The sequence below is a fragment of the Aquila chrysaetos genome, chromosome 1 (assembly GCF_900496995.4).
Source record: "Aquila chrysaetos chrysaetos chromosome 1, bAquChr1.4, whole genome shotgun sequence".
Classification (NCBI taxonomy): domain Eukaryota; kingdom Metazoa; phylum Chordata; class Aves; order Accipitriformes; family Accipitridae; genus Aquila; species Aquila chrysaetos.
Window position 1 is genome coordinate 16,780,621 of NC_044004.1, and position 17,097 is coordinate 16,797,717.

At 36.8% G+C, this 17,097-nt stretch overlaps 1 protein-coding gene across 2 annotated transcripts in view; it reads right to left on the bottom strand.

Annotated features, from left to right (window-relative positions):
- FBXL5 (F-box and leucine rich repeat protein 5) overlaps positions 1-17,097 on the bottom strand; it is a 37,459-nt gene that overhangs the window by 10,054 nt on the left and 10,308 nt on the right. For both annotated transcript variants that reach the window (XM_030015696.1, XM_041124661.1), the window contains exons 2-9: positions 13,503-13,718; positions 11,575-11,670; positions 10,582-10,765; positions 7,887-8,069; positions 5,354-5,479; positions 4,244-4,392; positions 3,957-4,039; positions 1,465-2,187 (exon numbers count right to left, since the gene is read on the bottom strand). In XM_030015696.1, coding sequence (XP_029871556.1) covers positions 1,465-2,187; positions 3,957-4,039; positions 4,244-4,392; positions 5,354-5,479; positions 7,887-8,069; positions 10,582-10,765; positions 11,575-11,670; positions 13,503-13,718 — 1,760 coding nt within the window. The remainder of the gene's footprint in view (positions 1-1,464; positions 2,188-3,956; positions 4,040-4,243; positions 4,393-5,353; positions 5,480-7,886; positions 8,070-10,581; positions 10,766-11,574; positions 11,671-13,502; positions 13,719-17,097) is intronic.

Sequence of the window (17,097 nt, forward strand, 5' to 3'; positions counted from 1 at the left end):
GCTGCAGCATACCTGAGCAGGTGGCTGCAAGTACTTCAGCCTCATCCCACTTTCATTATGAAGCAGTAACTACATTTTTCTGACACAATACAAAATATCAGTAGCAAATATCACACACAGGAAATTTTCTAACTCTTGAAACCATCTCAATGTTCAAGTCAACTATTTTTTCTCCTCCTTTACTTGTTATATGAAGTAATATTTAACATGATGTTCTGCACATACAAAATTATCATAGAATCATTTATGTTGGAAAAGACCCTTAAGATCACCAAGTCCAACCATAAACCTAACACTGCCAAGTCCACCACTAAACCATGTCCCCGAGTGTCACATCTACACATCTTTTAAATACCTCCAGGGATGGTGACTCCACCACTTCCCTGGGCACCCTGTTCCAGTGCTTGACAACCCTTTCAGTGAAGAAATTTTTCCTAATACCCAATCTAAACCTTCCCTGGTGCAACTCGAGGCTGTTTCCTCTGATCCTATTGCTTGTTTCTTGGGAAAAGAGACCAACACCCACCTCGCTACAACCTCCTTTCAGGTAGTTGTAGAGAGCGATAAGGTCTCCCCCGAGCCTCCTTTTCTCCAGACTGAAGAACCCCAGTTCCCTCAGCCGCTCCTCATCAGACTTGCTCTCTAGACCCTTCACCAGTTTTGTTTTTCTCTTCTCTGGACATGCTCCAGCACCTCAATGTCTTTCTTGTCGTGAGGGGCCCAAAACTGAACACAGTATTTGAGGTGCAGCCTGATGAGTGCCGAAGAGAGAGGAACAATCACCTCCCTGCTCCTGCTGGCCACACTATTTCTGATGCAGGCCAGGATGCCGTTGGCCTTCTTGGCCACCTGGGCACGCTGCTGGCTCATATTCCGCCGGCTGTCAACCAGCACCCCCAGGTCTTTTTCTGCCAGGCAGCTTTCCAGCCCCTCTTCCCCACGCCTGTAGCGCTGCATGGGGTTGTTGTGACCAAAATGCAGGACCCAGCACTTGGCCTTGTTGAACCTCAGACAGCTGGCCTCAGCCCATCAATCTAGCCTGTCCATAAATTATGTCACTATCAAGAAAGGTTAAATGAGATGTTACTTCAGTTTTATAAAGTTTCAAGCATATTGACAGGCATAATGAAAAAAATTAGTGAATCAACACAATTTCCTAATGAGAAATCACTAAAGATCAAAGCATTAATACTACCTAGAACAACAAATCCTCTGAAGTCAAGTATTTTTGTAAGTATGTCTAAAAGATTTTATTTTTTTTTAAATCCACAAAGCAAAAGCTGAATAAAGTTTTCAAGTCTGGTACTATAAATATTTTAAGATGCAAAGACCACTAAAAACTTACCAGAGCTTCTTCGATAAAAATGTTTCTACTGAGACTAGGCAGATTCACCCCAGAATGACCCAACAAATAAAATTAGAAAAAACGTACTGCAGCAAAATAGCTCAAAAATGCCTCCTCACCTGAGAGCACGGTCTGTGATCTGGTAACATCCAGAAAGACTGAGAAACTGAAGAACTCGTGCAGTCTCTTCATCTGTTTTTTCACTCCCAGAGTATACAGAGTCTTTTTTCTCTGACTGCTTAGTCCTTGTTGAGTTTTTACACAGTGCAGAGGACTCTGGAAGTGCTCGAATAGTTCTTAGTGCTGTCCCAGCACAACAAAATGAGTGACCGCAGTAAATCAAGTCAGTAGAAGCACAGTGCTGCTGCCACCCTCTAGTCCTTAATCCATAAATTTCTCTACTGTAGCACGATGCAGAACAATTAACATGGGATGTTGGTTCTGTAAGACAAAATCCTTCAACGTTTCTGTGTCTCCACTCTGCAGCATCTTCAATGTCAGCTAAATCATCTGCATCTAGCATCCACACATAAGCAGAATTCAAGTTTTCTGAGCTGTCAGGTTTAGTCCAATGCTGCTCACCATCTCCTCCCTCAATGAGGTTTTCATTGTTGATTTCATGCAAACAATTATACTTCTTGTTGGACTGCAGAGTAATCTCTCTGTTTTTCCACAAAGTCTTAGCATTCCTGTTTCTGCAGCTTTTCAGAATACCTCTGGTATGGTGAGTTGATATGATACCCAGTGCTCTGGAAATCCTCTCTATAGCCACATCTGTGATTTTTTCACATCCAGACAGATCAAGGTGGCGTAGATTTTGACAATAACCAACTGAAGACCAACTGAAATCAGAGAAAAAAGTGGTTTGGTTAGTTGGTTTTGGTTTGGGTTGTTTTTTTTTCTTTAGTTTTTGTTCAGAAACAGATGTTAAGGCTAAATATACAAACGAACATTTCACAAGCAAAATACTTAATTCACAGAATATACAAAAGAAAAGACCCCAGACAGGTTAGATTTGATACTCCAAGTGCTGTATATATGCCTAGAAATATTACGTCTAAAGAAATGTGAAATTAATCATAACTCAGTAACAACCTATATTTTTTCCATATGCTAAGACTTAAAAGAAGTCCAAATTTGCCACTGAGACTTCAAAGTCCAAATTGGCCATACATTGAACAAATTTTTAAAAAGTAGATCAGACTGCAAACACCAAATACATACATGGACAATTTCAAAAAGCAGCTTCTGTTGTGTATAAGGCAGTTACCAAGAGCCATCTAAGTTACTATACATCACAGTTAACTCCTCAGAAGGCTGAAAAAACTTACTGAACTCACAAATCCACACCCCCCCCCAAATTTACACCTGAGATGCAATATTCAGTTCAAAGTATTTTAATAGTTGTAATTTCTAGTATCTGAGTTTCTCAAGCTTGGCTGTTTACATATACTGAAATTTCAGTGTAGTTAGAACATATATCCTCCTGTAATTTCCCATTTCTTTCAGAGAGAAGAGCTGGATTCCTGAAACACATTCTGTGTGTGGAGTATTAATTACTCCATAAAAGTGATTAGGATTAGAGATGGTAATAAAATCAGACTTTTTCCTATTAACAAAACCTCACCCCTTCAGCCTTATCTTTTTCAAAAGAAATAGAAATTTGATCTACAGTAATATTGTTACATTAATTGCTATAAAAGTATACAGCTGATTTAAGTGACCTTTACCTATCCATAGTCAATGTTAACTATCATTTACTTTCCAGAACTGATTGCTTATATTTACAGCAAGCCCAACTAATTTTCTGAGTTACAAATTGGGTTGTTGGAAATATAGATATATGAGGACAGGCAAATAATGTAAGTTTCACTAGAGATTGACAAAAGCTCACAAAGATTGATTTCTGAGCCACAGAAATTCCACAAAGCTTTTATTTCAACTAAAACTTCAACAAGCTGCAGAGGGTTGTTACCAGCATCCATGCTGGTAAAATTTTCTATGTAGTTAACACATAAAACTTGAGAGCACTATATGATGAAAGTGTTGAACACTGACATAGCCACTAAATTTCAGTATCACAATAAGACCTATTGGTGCAGGCTCTGCATCCATGTACCATCCCACTACATCAATGAAACTTCTGCAGGCTTCAGCAAAACTCAGGAATCCACAGTTACTACACTTGAGCCTTACAGCTTTGCCTACCATTTGATCAGTGTCTTAAATAGCAGTATTGCAAACCCTACCAGCTATATCAGACCAAGAGAACTACCATAACTGAGTGACTCCGTAAAAATCCATGGACAATTTCAAGTTGTTAATACTAGAACAACACACAATTATTGTTATGGATAGCCACACATTGATAGGTAATACATATCCAATAGTGAAGACAGCATTTTAAATGGCCATTACAAAGTTACATGCTTCACTTGCTATTTCATTGATTTGTTACTCTGGTTTAGTTCTTAGTTATGTGTGAATCCTAAATGGGATTTCTCTATTTCTCTCTTTATTGGCAATGGACTAAGACATGTTTGAATGCTTTTCCCCCTCAAAAAGCTGGATTTTTTAATTTTTTTTTGAAAGGAAACAACAATTATCTAACCTTTCAAATGCAGAGTCTGAAATATCAGTTTGAGTGAGATCCAAATATTCCAAGTTGGGGCAAAGCTCCAAGATCTGTCTAACCTGGAAAAGGAAAGGAACGGAAAATAATCAGTGAAGACACAAGCAAATAAGGTTGCACACAGTGTCAAGAGACAATATAAGAATTAACATTCTCTTGAATTGCAATTCATTTTCACTACCCGAGTGTTTTAAACTTGGGCACATCAGTTATTAATTAGAGGTTGCATAGCCACAATTATTAAATGCCAGTTTCAAATTACATACCATTTTGCTAGACACTGCAGAACTGTAGGCCAATACTAATGTCTTCACTGAGGACCCTACATGCTGGAGGACATTATGAATTAAGCCATGAAGTAAACGTTTTTCCATTTGTGCTATATTAATGGCAAGTGAATCTTCAGCTGCTTCTTCTGCAAAATAAAATGGAAGAGAAAGACTTAAAATGTGCTTTCAGTCATTTGGAATTCACATTGCCATCTTACATCAAACAAGTTCTCAGGAAACTAAAGCAAGCTTAACAAGGCATAAGTTTCAGAAAGTACCTTACATCAAACTTCTGCTGAATTCTAGCTCAATGTACTGCTTAAGCCTCATCTTTAAAAAAATATCTGCTTGTCTTTCTGACAGTCCTGAAGAGTTTAACTCCAACAGCAAGTAAAAACAGTAAAAGTCTTAACAGAAAATTATCATTAAAGGACTTTGGATAAATATTTACTACAGATTATGTACTACTGCTCAGGGCTGTCTGGGACAGCTGTTTCCACCAACTTGCTTTATACATTGAAATACTATCTCACAGGGCATTTCATATCCTGTGGTATAACAGCTTAAGACAAATTTAAAACTAAGCCTAGAATGCATTAGGATGCAAGATGATTCATCCAAACTTCCTGAAGAGATGAAGCCTAGCTTTTACCTCCTTCCTAACTCCAGACACATGCCCATAACTCTTCTACCTGCACTCATGTTTGCTCTCCCCTAGATGAATTAATTTAGCTCATTAAAACCAGCTGCCTGCTTCTCCCCTCCCTCATCCCCTATTCATTTTTTTTTTTTTTTTTTTTCCTCCACCCAGCTGGGTTTCAGGATGAGGTGAAGATGAGGAAAAAGAACACTCCTTTCAGGAACCTTAAGTAGTTGCTAGACAAAACTTCCCAAGTTCTTTTTTACTGTATAAGTCTACTTGGTTTAGTAAGCATTTAATCTAGACAGAATGTATTACTAGATTTATCATTATTTTAATGTACTGTTATCAACTATGATAAAAATCTGTATTTTAAACTGATTTTACAGAAAAGACTCAATTTTATACCATTATTTCTTATAGCTGTATCTTCACCAAAAAGATCAGCAAAATCAGAATTTACCTACCAGATTCATCTATATCAGCATCTTCATCCCATTCCTGGAAAGCACGACTTTCATCTTTTCTGTTTTTCACCCATTCCTCATCAGGTTCTGTCTCAAGATCTGCCGCAGGACCACTATACCAATCACCTACTCACCCCCCGCATCCCCCAAAAAAGAAGGAGGAAAAAAAAAGAAAGTTAAGACAAACTACTCATCAGTGCACAAAAAAGCCATGATAAATTCTCAGTATACTGTGACCTGACCTAAAGATATAAATGAATTTTGCATTCATCTCAACTAAGGTTGGACTGAACCTTGAGATAATTCTTGTTTGATCTATATTTTAAAGCTTCAAAAGATCCCTAGAACAGTTCCAGTATCGTTACAGAACTCACAGCCTATTATGCTATTCTGAGACATGCCTGTTGTCTTTATTTTCTTAGCAGGGACCAACATGATTGCAAAAATAACAGAAACCATTATGGATTATTTGGACTGTGTAGGTGCTGAAGTTCTTTCTGGCAGATAAATTAACCACCAACTTTTAGTATAACACATTTCCATTTTCCTCTGGAATCTCACAAATGTACAGCCAACCAGAACATATTTTATTAGCCTGTTTTTAGTCACTGCACACGACAACCCCAGGATCAAGAAATCCAAGTTCCAGAAGTAGCCTACCTACAACAGCCATAGAATACTTGATTATAACATACATATGACTCAAATCAATAGACAATCATTTTTTAGAACATCTGGATAAACACGAATATCAGCAACAGCTGCACTGTTTTAGCTAGTAGGGCATCCCCTCTCCCCAAGGGTTATTGCACAGGCATTAATTTACTTCTAGTTTGGGTATATTGTAGTGTTGGGCTCCGTATAAGCAGGTCTGCTGCCTCCCTCAGTGTAGACATGCTTAAAACAGAAACACCTTATTGTAATATCTCACTAGTGGGAGATCCTACCACACCCAAAGCAAGAGCAACCCCTGTTGAGTAGTATCTAAAGGAACAAGGTTTCTTATATGAGCAACACAGTGACAATGAAATCCTGATCAACCAACTATGAAGCAAAAGGTTTCAGTAACATTTCTCACCTTCTTTAACCCATCTTTACATTACATAAAAAGCCTCAGAAGCCCTCTCTGTATTAGGAGAAAAAAAAAGTTAAAAATTTAACTAAGCCTGTAGTTTTATGATCTTTTTTTCCCCTCTGGCAGTAAATCCCATTTGAGAAGCTTTCACCCAGTTCAGAGCACTTCTGCACAAACAACTGTAGTAGTATGGACAGTACGTCCTGAGACTAGCTTCCTGTTGTGCCAAAACCAGGTTTAGGAGTAAGTCCTTTTAAGCAGTTGCCCATTATCTTTTTTGCGTAGCACTGAATTATCAAGACAACTAGATGAAAATAAAAATTTAACAATTTGAACTCTGAAACCTCTCCTCTCCGCTCAGTCTTCTGCAGCTCGGGGGCCAAACTTATTTTCAGTAAGATTTATCCAACCAAAAAAATTAATTCAGACCCAAAAGCCATTTAACTCCTCTCTGCCTTGCACAGATATTAGAAGCCATAAAGGTCCAGCCAGAAAGAAGTTTTTAGCTTCTATGTATCTCAAAATTTAAATTATATATTGTTAGCTTTCTCTCTTAAAATCTTAAATGCACATAAAATACACCTTTTTAAAGAGCATAGATTGTTTCCTTTTTACTCAGCGACACTGACATGGCAGCAATTGTGAAGCCTGCAATGCCATATTCCAGTGATTGTTTAATACTCACATAAATACAGACAAATACAAACAAATATTTAAAGCTGCAAACATACTCTTATGACTTGTAACTGGCCTCACTGGAATACAGACTATTTTGTCTATTTGAACAGGTACTTTTGCAAAGGTTACACTTCTCAATAGGAATTTTTAATTAACAGGAGAGTTTGAGGAACAGAAGTTATAAAAAAAAAACACTTAGTCCATACTGCAGAAGAAGTTATTGAAGTAATATATCTAAAGAATTAACACTAACATTCATGCAGTTTGAATATAAAAAGTAAGAACAGATTGTGAGGAAATGTTAGAACTCCATTTGTTTTAAACTTCCATTCTGCTGTTATGTATTTTATTTCTACCTAGTAACCTAATGAAATAAAAATTTTACTGATACAGGTGTAACAGCAGCATTTATAATTCAAATCCCCTCAGATTCTTAAATCATTATTAAGATGTTGTATTAGTGAATATACTTGTTAGAATTCATACAAGCAAACAAACCTCAGTAAAAGTAATCAACAGTTCGTATACAAGAGCTACTCATCACTTACAACAAAGACAACTTTTACTTTCTTAATTCTACAAGATGGAAGCATGTCTGGGGGACTTTTAACATTTAACCAAGTTTCAGGGCACCATCCTTGCCAGAAGGGTACACCCTTCCAACACGCTCAGCTGTTAGGTTCACTGTACATGACAGTCTATACTAAAACATTCTCTTTTATAGACTCAGAAATTCTGATAATTGACATGCTTTCAAAGGAAGAATTAAATTTAACTTACCTCTGGCCCAGCGAACAGGGTACAGATGTTTCCAGAGAGATCCAGTTTTAGCCAACTGTGACCATTCAGTGCTTACTTGACTACACTGACATAACTCTTGGGGGTTAAGGTAACTGAAAATGGTCAGCATGACTTCAGGAGGAAGATTAGTAATATTTGTGGTGTGCCCTGTTACTTCAGTTTCTGAAATATAGAAAGTGTGTGTTAAGTGAAGCACAGCCTCAGAGCTTTAAATAATAGTAGTGGAATTCACATTTTTACTAGGGCAATGAAAAAATAGTGTCTGAAAAAATTTTAAACAATTGTTTGACAAAAGAGTTGAAAAAAGAACCGGTACTGCTTTGGCTTTAAGAAGCTTTCACTGTAATAACACCTTAAACAAAAAAAACCCAAACAAACAAACACCCCCCCCAAACAAACAAACACCCCCCCCCCAAACAAACAAACACCCCCCCCAAACAAACAAACAAACACCCCCCCAAACAAACAAACAAACACCCCCCCCAAACAAACAAACAAACACCCCCCCAAACAAACAAACAAACACCCCCCCAAACAAACAAACAAACACCCCCCCAAACAAACAAACAAAAATCAGCTCAGTTTTCTGTTTGCCATTTTCTCAACTGGTTAGTTTTTTCCAACCCTGACTCCCCGAAGGTCCAAAAGAGCCCTGGACAAAAGTAAACTGCTGCTACTCAACCACAGCAAGATGAAAGCTGCTATAGATGAAATGCTTTAAAAAAATACCTTCTGTCATTGATAATATATATACCTGCTTTGTCACATTCCCAGGAAACAGTACTAGCACACATAATTTACCAGCTGGGACCACTCTCACTGAAAGCACTCAACCTCTTGACTGGGACACAGCAAGAAGTCCATGCTTAACTCTTTGCAGCTGTCTCATATTTTATTTCTAGCTTTAACTGCTAGCATAGACAATTAATTTTAACTTCTGAATGGTGACAAGCCATTCAGGTTGCAAAGTAATACTAGATATTATGTTAGAGACTAAAATTTGATCACTGTAATTAATACTTCAATGGACAGCAGCAGAAACCATGTCCAGTAGCTCTCCCTTATCACCATAATACAGAGAGCTGCAAACTAGATAAAACAACAAATTCAGTGCTTTGATTAGTGGGCTTTTTGCCATTTTAAGAGAATTTTTAACGCTTTAAGGACAATTTACTTGAGAAAAAAATATTTCTAAAATAGTTTTCAGGAGTACTTAGAAATAGCAGGTTTCACAAATTAGTAGGTATTTACTTTTAAAATTAGGACACAAAGTACATAAGACCTAACAGCGAGACAAGCATCAGGTTTCTTTTTGCAAATAAACTTCAAAAGTGAGCATGTGAACTTCACCCTGTGATAATCTATTGCTACTTCAAAAAAATATAACTGAATACAGTTTCACTTGATGAATCAATATATTTATTCATACACCTGGCAAGTCGCTTCAGTAAACTACAGAGAATTTCACACTAAAATGCAGTTAAAACTGCACAGGACTGCAAGCTGTGTTATTTTCTTCCTTTTTTAAAAAATGGATGCAGGACACATACTTCCCACTCCCTAAAGTCTAGAACACAACCATTGCAGAATTACTACTGTCCCAAAACTGCTATTCCAGCTAGACTTAACAGCATATAATGCCATAAGGCTAATTCTGTCACATTCATCTGTTCAGACTCAGTATTTCACAGCATGGACCATGATCTTTTCTGAAGGCTTCACCTGGAGGGCAAAAAAATGACCAGTTCAGTAGTTCAGAGAAGTCAAGTTTCATCAAAAAAATCTGACTACAGAGTAGTTTTTCAAGTTTTTCTAATGAGAGCACCACATCTTACCAACACCACAAAGTCAGTTCATGAAGGCTTGCTCTACTTACAGTTTCACACCCCAGTATTACACTTTTGGTACATTAATTCCCCTTCTTTGGGGCATCAACTCTTCTTTGTTAGTTAAGAGTGAAAACTGTAAACATGGACAACTTAGGCTGATTCAACAGTCATAAAACAAGCCTGAAGTACACTTCAGTAGTTATCCATTTATTCAAAGTTTCATCAGGAAAGGTAGTTACAGATGAACACAAATTAAATATCTACTTTCAGAATGCACATTTCATCTGACCTCCTCACACGCTGCATGGATTCACTCCCTTGCATTACTCCATGCACACAGTTTCTTCCTTTCCAATTCCTGAGAGGCCCAGGGAAGTTAGGTAGCGCAGTTGGGGAAGGTGAGTAGCTTTTAATTTGAAATATTGTCAGTTGGCTAACTATTCTGTGTTATTGAACCATCAACAGAAAAGCTTAAAAGCAGTCCTGAAAACCAAGAATTAAATGCAGGGTCTGCAAATAGAAAATGTAATTTCAATGGACGTATGAAATTACTAGTAAATTATAATTTCTGCCTGTTTATTTTATCAAATATTACCACAGAAGAGAAGGGAGAGGAAGAAGGTTGAGAACAGGTAAACAATGAAGTACTGTCTACATTACAACCTGCCAAGAAGCCTGTATCAAACAGTAAAGTTCCTGAAGCTTCAAAACTGGTTTGAAGAAATTCCCATTTTATAAAAACTATTTTATCTGCCTGCACATAACTTGAAGCATGTCATTGGTGTGGCTTTTTTAGATAAAAATTACAGGTTGAAAATTACTTTAACTTTAATTAGATGCTTCACCTTGATCTGCCTTCTCGTCCACAGAATACTTAAAGACCTTCTGAAGCTCTTCTGCTTGATTCCACTTACTAAGACCTCTGAATTCTGCAGCCTCCTTCTGTGAGCAGTGCTGTGCAATTACTTTCTTCTTAATATCTTTCAATTCTTCGTAAGTAAAGTATTCCATCAACATTGGCTGAAAAACCTAAAGCAAAGGAAAAAGGAAAAAAGAAGTCCGGTGCTGACAGAGATAGTCAATAATGCTACACAGACCTACCAACACAGAATTTCCTGTTTCAAATTCTCTCCAAGTAAAACATGTCATACATTAAGTGAACCTAAGGACAGGACCATGGAAGTTTTGAGTTCCAACCCTCTGCTTGCCAATTGATCACTGCACGGTCTCAGGCAAGCCGATTAACTCTTTTCCCCAACAGAAAAGGGAAGTGATTAAAGTTGCTTAAACTATATAACTTGTCGAGGTACTCACACGGAAGGCAAAGTGGCAAGGAAGAAAAACATGAGAAAAGATTTCTCTTGGACAGACTGCAGAAGATTTACTCTCTCCAGAAGATGCTTCCCAGTTTTTGGATACCCATAAATCATCAGACTGGCAGTACTAGTCTATGTTTCAAATATAGGTCAGAGGCTGTTTGGGAGTGTCAGTTTGAGTCATGAAGCACTGGTTTACAGGACTTTTCTTCCTTTAAGTTTTGCTAGACATCCCCTTAAATAACTACCTGCTGCAAACAAATCCCAGCCCTAGTGGACTTCTGTTATCAATTTTTCAAATCACCAGAATTTCATCATAAATTTTCAATATATTCACTATTTCAGAGTGTGTCACTTTGCAGTCAGAGAACAGAACAATGACACCACAGTCCTGAATGCAAACTGGCATAGTAATAAAAACAGAGAATTGTGAAAAAACTGAAACTAAGCCCTTTGTCTCTGTTCAGTCATTCCAAACCCCAAGAAAGATCAGCATAATATTTGAGGAAAATTTTTACCTACCTCCTCTTCCTCTTTCATATGAGGAAGGAAATCCCTGGTAAAGGCTTCCAATCTCTCCTTCAGCTGTTTCGCATAGTTTAGCTGTTCATATTCATTCTAAGAAGAAAACAAAAAATTAACTATTACCTAATCTTGTCCATTCTTTCAAGGATTGAACTGTTAAATAAACCAGTGTTTCAAAGTAAAGCCCATTATGTCTTCCCCATGCATGCAGCGTGTTTGGTCTATTTCATGGTAAGAATGTGTTCACTTACAAAGTTTCATGACACACTGATAGTCTGTACTGGCCTGTTACTAGGCAGAACAAAGTATTCCCTTCCTGTCTAATTCCAATTTATTTTGTTATCATAGATATGAATTAACTTGTCTAATCACACTTTTACTTTGGAGCAAAGACTGAAGTCTGCCAATCTACAGTCTCACCCAAGTTCAAAGTAGTAAGAGTAATCTAAGTATATGAATGTTTTGCATAAGAATTACTCTAGGATACAGCAGTTCCACTTCATCTTTTAACTGCATACATTTTACATTAGTTATTCTACAATTCTAGCTTCCCAATTATAATCAGAATTTTTAGTCAGACATGCTCCATAGATACTTATTTAAGAGTTCTTCAATTTCCAAAGTAGAGATGTAACTGACTTCTAAACGTTAAAGTTAGACTAACCTCACCTATCAATTTGTTAGCTTGTTCTCTGTGCCAGTAATAAGAAGCTGGTTCTGAAGTCTGCCCAGTAATTGCAACATACTGAAGTTCCTCCTAGCTCTTACAGTAAATGTTGTAAGTTTTTCTTTTCGAACCTCTATAACATCAAGAAACCCTGACTATTACAGAAAAAAGCTTAAGCCATCAGTTTAAATTAAACTAACCACACTCTCAAAAAAAAGTTAAACAGTTAACGTATCTAAATAGAGCTAGAGAAATCGGTTTTTCCACACTTAAGAAGTGAAGTAACAGAATAACACTAGCATCCTATCAGAGAAGGTATAACACAAAACCAAGTGTTAAATTTCCCCTCTCCTTCACTTTCCTTCACTTTCCAATTCATTAATGGAAACAACTTAAGACAAATTTTAAAGTTTGATATGCACAGGGAAAAAAAAAAAAATATTTGCAGGATTCCCAGGTTAAAAATAGATAATAAGGATAGTAAAATGGAATCAATCAACTGCATATTTAGTATTTTTCTCACCGAAAATATGGACCATGTGTACTAAAAATGTAATATGGGATGTCAAATTATTACTGGAGACTATAGTTCTTAGAGTGCAGGAAGGGGAGTTGGGTACTCCAGAGGAAAGACAGAATTCAAGTACAGTTCTACTGGAGAAGAATTTAACAACTTTTAAGTTGTGAAAAAGCCAGCTGGAGAAATAACATTTAGAGTTTCTTGAGGACTGGAACATTAACAGCATTACTGAGCAACAGATTACTGGAAGGAGTACATGACTCACTAACAGAATAAAACAATGCTTTTTATTTTTTTTTAAGTCTGGTAATCATCTCCATTTGTGACAATAATACAATGCTATGTGCCACAAAAAAAGATACTCAGGGTTTCCTAACAAATTAATAAAACACATTATTTCTATACTCAGAAACTGTTTTGATCACTTAGCAGAGAAGTCTTTGTATCTGAGACTTCCATGCTGTCTCTCCAAAACACCTCCAAATATGCAGTGATGGACTTCTGTCACAAAATACACCTCTGAAAAGAATTTTTACCAGAAATTTAGTAACTGTGATGAACAGCAGAAGAATTTGTGTTTCAGACTGGAAAATTTTCACTACTGTATGAAGAAACCACAAATGTTTCTTCTTCCTCCTTAGTTTATTTGTAGAGAGTATTAAGAAAAGTCGAGGTAAACTAATATGTAATCACAGCATGTTTTCGCTAGGACACAAGTCCTTCTTATAGTCTACTTACCTTTACATTCTTTAACCCTTTCTCAAAGAGGCTAAGCATCTCTGAGAGTTTGTTGTCTGAGTGCACATTATACACTGTCCGGCTACGTTGCTGAAGTAAACCAATGATACACTCGTTTTCAATCTGCTCATGCATTTTAAATTCCTTGAATGTGGCATAAAGAGATTGCAGAAGAGCCCGAAAATCATTGTTGTTGGAAAAGTTGGTCTTGGAAAGCTAGAAGAAAGAAAATCTCGTTAAAAAAAAAAAAAAAATCAATGAAAATCATGTCACAGTCAAGTTAAATCCTTAGAACAGGTATTAGCACCAGTTATTCATTGCCCTTATTACTTATAACATAAAAGCTGAAAAACTTCAGTTTTATACAGAAAACTGGCAAAAATAAAAATTGAATTTGCAATTAGAGCAACTCGCTTCAAAGACATCAAAAATTAGAGTAATGAATGCTTTTAATTTCTTCAAGCGCAATAGATAAAAATCAGAGATTCAAGTGCATAGATAGGAATACACAAACTAGTCTTCTATTTGAATAGTAACTTTCTCATAATTTATCTAACTGGTGCATTAAAATAGAATTTAATACAACTTCTTCCAGAAATGGGCAGAATATTGGCATTTGAATACTACACTCACATTTACATAATATCCCTATTAATATGACTTTTGAAATTATTTACCAAATTCGTAATTATTTTACCTTCACAACTGACTTGCCATTTAATTTTTATTTGTTAACAGGAACTGACACAAATTCTATATAAAACCCTCAAACTTGTTTTAAAACTTTCAAAAACTCATTATGCATGGTCATTTCATGTATACGTTTCCTCTTACAGTTCATTAAAACAGTAAGCCATTCACACTCGAATTCTGTTAACTCCCCAATATAAGTTAGCAGAGCAGTTTTACTACAATGTTGTGCTTTGTGAATGAGGTTTGAGTAAATGAAGGGATTTAACTGCACAATTCTCTCATTTCCAGTGGCAACTATGTAACTGCATTTCCCGTCACAGGCTCTGAAGAAAAAAAGGAAGCTATAAATTTTAGAAATATTACAAAGAACTAATGATATTAAACTACAGAAGTTTAACAAAGCATAATATATGCAATAATGCGCATTATAAAGAAAAGCATGTTACATTTAATCACACAAATTCTGAAGGCAAATGTCTCATTCCACATGAATGAACTTAGCTTAAGAAAACCCGAAAGTAGTATGATCACGTTTTAAAGGAAGATCATCCTTGAGAGAGCAATGCAGTTATAGCATTAGCTTTAAGAAGCCAGTAAAATCAAAGTTGTATTTAAGCAACATAAACCAATCTTGTGAAACACCAAGATAAACAAATGGAGAACAACTTCCTGGTAGAAATCAATGCAATCTCCCCAGGACAGCAGAAAGGCTTCGCCAGTTTCCCAGACCTACGTTTTAGTTCATACTAAGAAGCCATTATCAAATAGCCCTGAGCCTACCTTTAGGGACATACTATCCACAAGGAATGCTGAGTCCTACCAAGTGAATACAAACTATACTAGCTGTTGGAAAAGGCTTCCAATGGACTCAGAACCAACAAATCAAGACAGCACAAAGTTCCAGGTAACACAGTAGTGCCATTTTTACATGTGTACAAACAGTTACCACTAGCAACAATAGGTTTTAAAACTGCATCTTCCTTCGGTGAATGCAGAAAAACAGTATTTTTTCCATTTTTATGTTTTATTCCACATGCAGCTTCAAGAATCATAGCCTACAGCAGTATACAATAGCAAGCACTCTAAAAATAAAAATATTTTCATTTAATTTAATTCACAATTAAGGCACTGGAATATTCAAAAGTGGTTTAGTTTACAAAGATTCTGCAGTCTAAGGGGTTTACTAGAAATGGGAATCTGAGACATGTATGTTCATACATAAGTCTTAGATACATCAAAAACAACCATAAACTGAGATACCTAAAACTTCTATCATTTAAAAAAAAACCAAATGTACTTATTCATTCTGACATTGCATTGCCACTTCCTGGCAACCACTAGCAATGCAACTGAAACACACTGGACATCTGCCAAGTACTTATGAAACTCAAGTCAGCTGTGCATACTGTACATTACATACTGTACATCTAAGCAAAATGACTGTCATTATGGAAAAACAAATTTACTTAGCCTCAGCAGAGACAGAAAATACGGCAAAGTTAAGGCGGGGGGGGATAGGGAGCAGGGGGAGTCCAGTATCTTTTAGACCAACTACTGATAGGTCAGAAAAAATCCCTATGTTTGTGATGCACTGTTAGGATCTGAGGCATGAATTGTTACATACATATCACAAACGGGAAACAAACTTCGCTCCAAAGACCATTTCTATGCTACGCTAAGCTCAGAGAATGCAATATACCAAGCAGTGGTACTAGATGAAACAAAAGGCTGGAATTTCCACACTGAAAAGCAAAGTCTGAACAAGCACAGGAGATGGGTGCAGAAATACCTCTTCAGGTGAGCCTCCTCACCTCCAGACCTCAATAATGGTGAAGTTTGGTTTCTAATGTAGCATTTCTCTTGATCAATGATGTCTCGAAATTGTTCATTCTACCCATAAGGATCCACAATACCTGAAGTCAGTCCCCAAAGACCCTTTTCACCTAAAATCCCGTTTGCTCCCAAATGCTTCGCATTTTGATTCACATAAAAATGTAAACAAGGCTGCTAAAGTGTGTAACAGGAAGGTTAGACAGAACTACTGTATTTTGCTGTTGGGTTAAAATTAAAAAAAAAAAAAAAAAAAAAAAAAAAAAAAAAACACAAAATTGGTTCCAATACAAAATAGCATCTTCACATCCTCCTGACTCAAAGTCTTTTCAGGATTCAAAAACTTATGTTGAACCCACCTATTATCATCCACAAATCTGGAATGAATAACGAATCCGTTTGTGAATGCAATTTAAGAATTCCTGTTATAAATGTTACAGAAGCCACTGCACATGAAACGCTTGCATATTCACCGCTGCTACTGAGGCTTCCAGCAGATATCCAAGAGATTAGAACTATGGAGAGGATATTAAAGTTTAATGACTGTACTTGAATCAGCAATCGGTACATTAAAAAGGTCAGCCAAAGCTGCGGAAAACTGGCTTTTTAAAGGACAGGTAGCCTAGCAACAAAGTCACTCGGTCAGATCTATAATTTCATTACCAGGACTGATGGAAGTCTTACGATGGGAGACCAATGCTATTAACAGCCAGCAGCTGCTCCACTCCAAGGTCCACTTTTCACCAGCTCTACACAAGGAAAACTAGTGCAGGAGGTTAGTAGCGCAAAAAAACCAGCACCCCCCAAACTCAGATGGAAAATCCCAAGAGCATGGCAAGGGGGAGGAAATGCTTTGTATTGAGGATATTTGCTGACTGGTCAAATATATAAAGCACAGTGCATGTGCGATCCCTGAGCAGCCTTACAACACACCACACTAAACCGATTATCACAGCAACAGGTGTTACAGATACTGGGGAGCTTTGTGGACTTTTGAAGACATTACATTTAAACAATTCCAAGTTACAGCACAACTGGTTTTGTGTTTGGAATGCAAACTCTAATTGAAGAG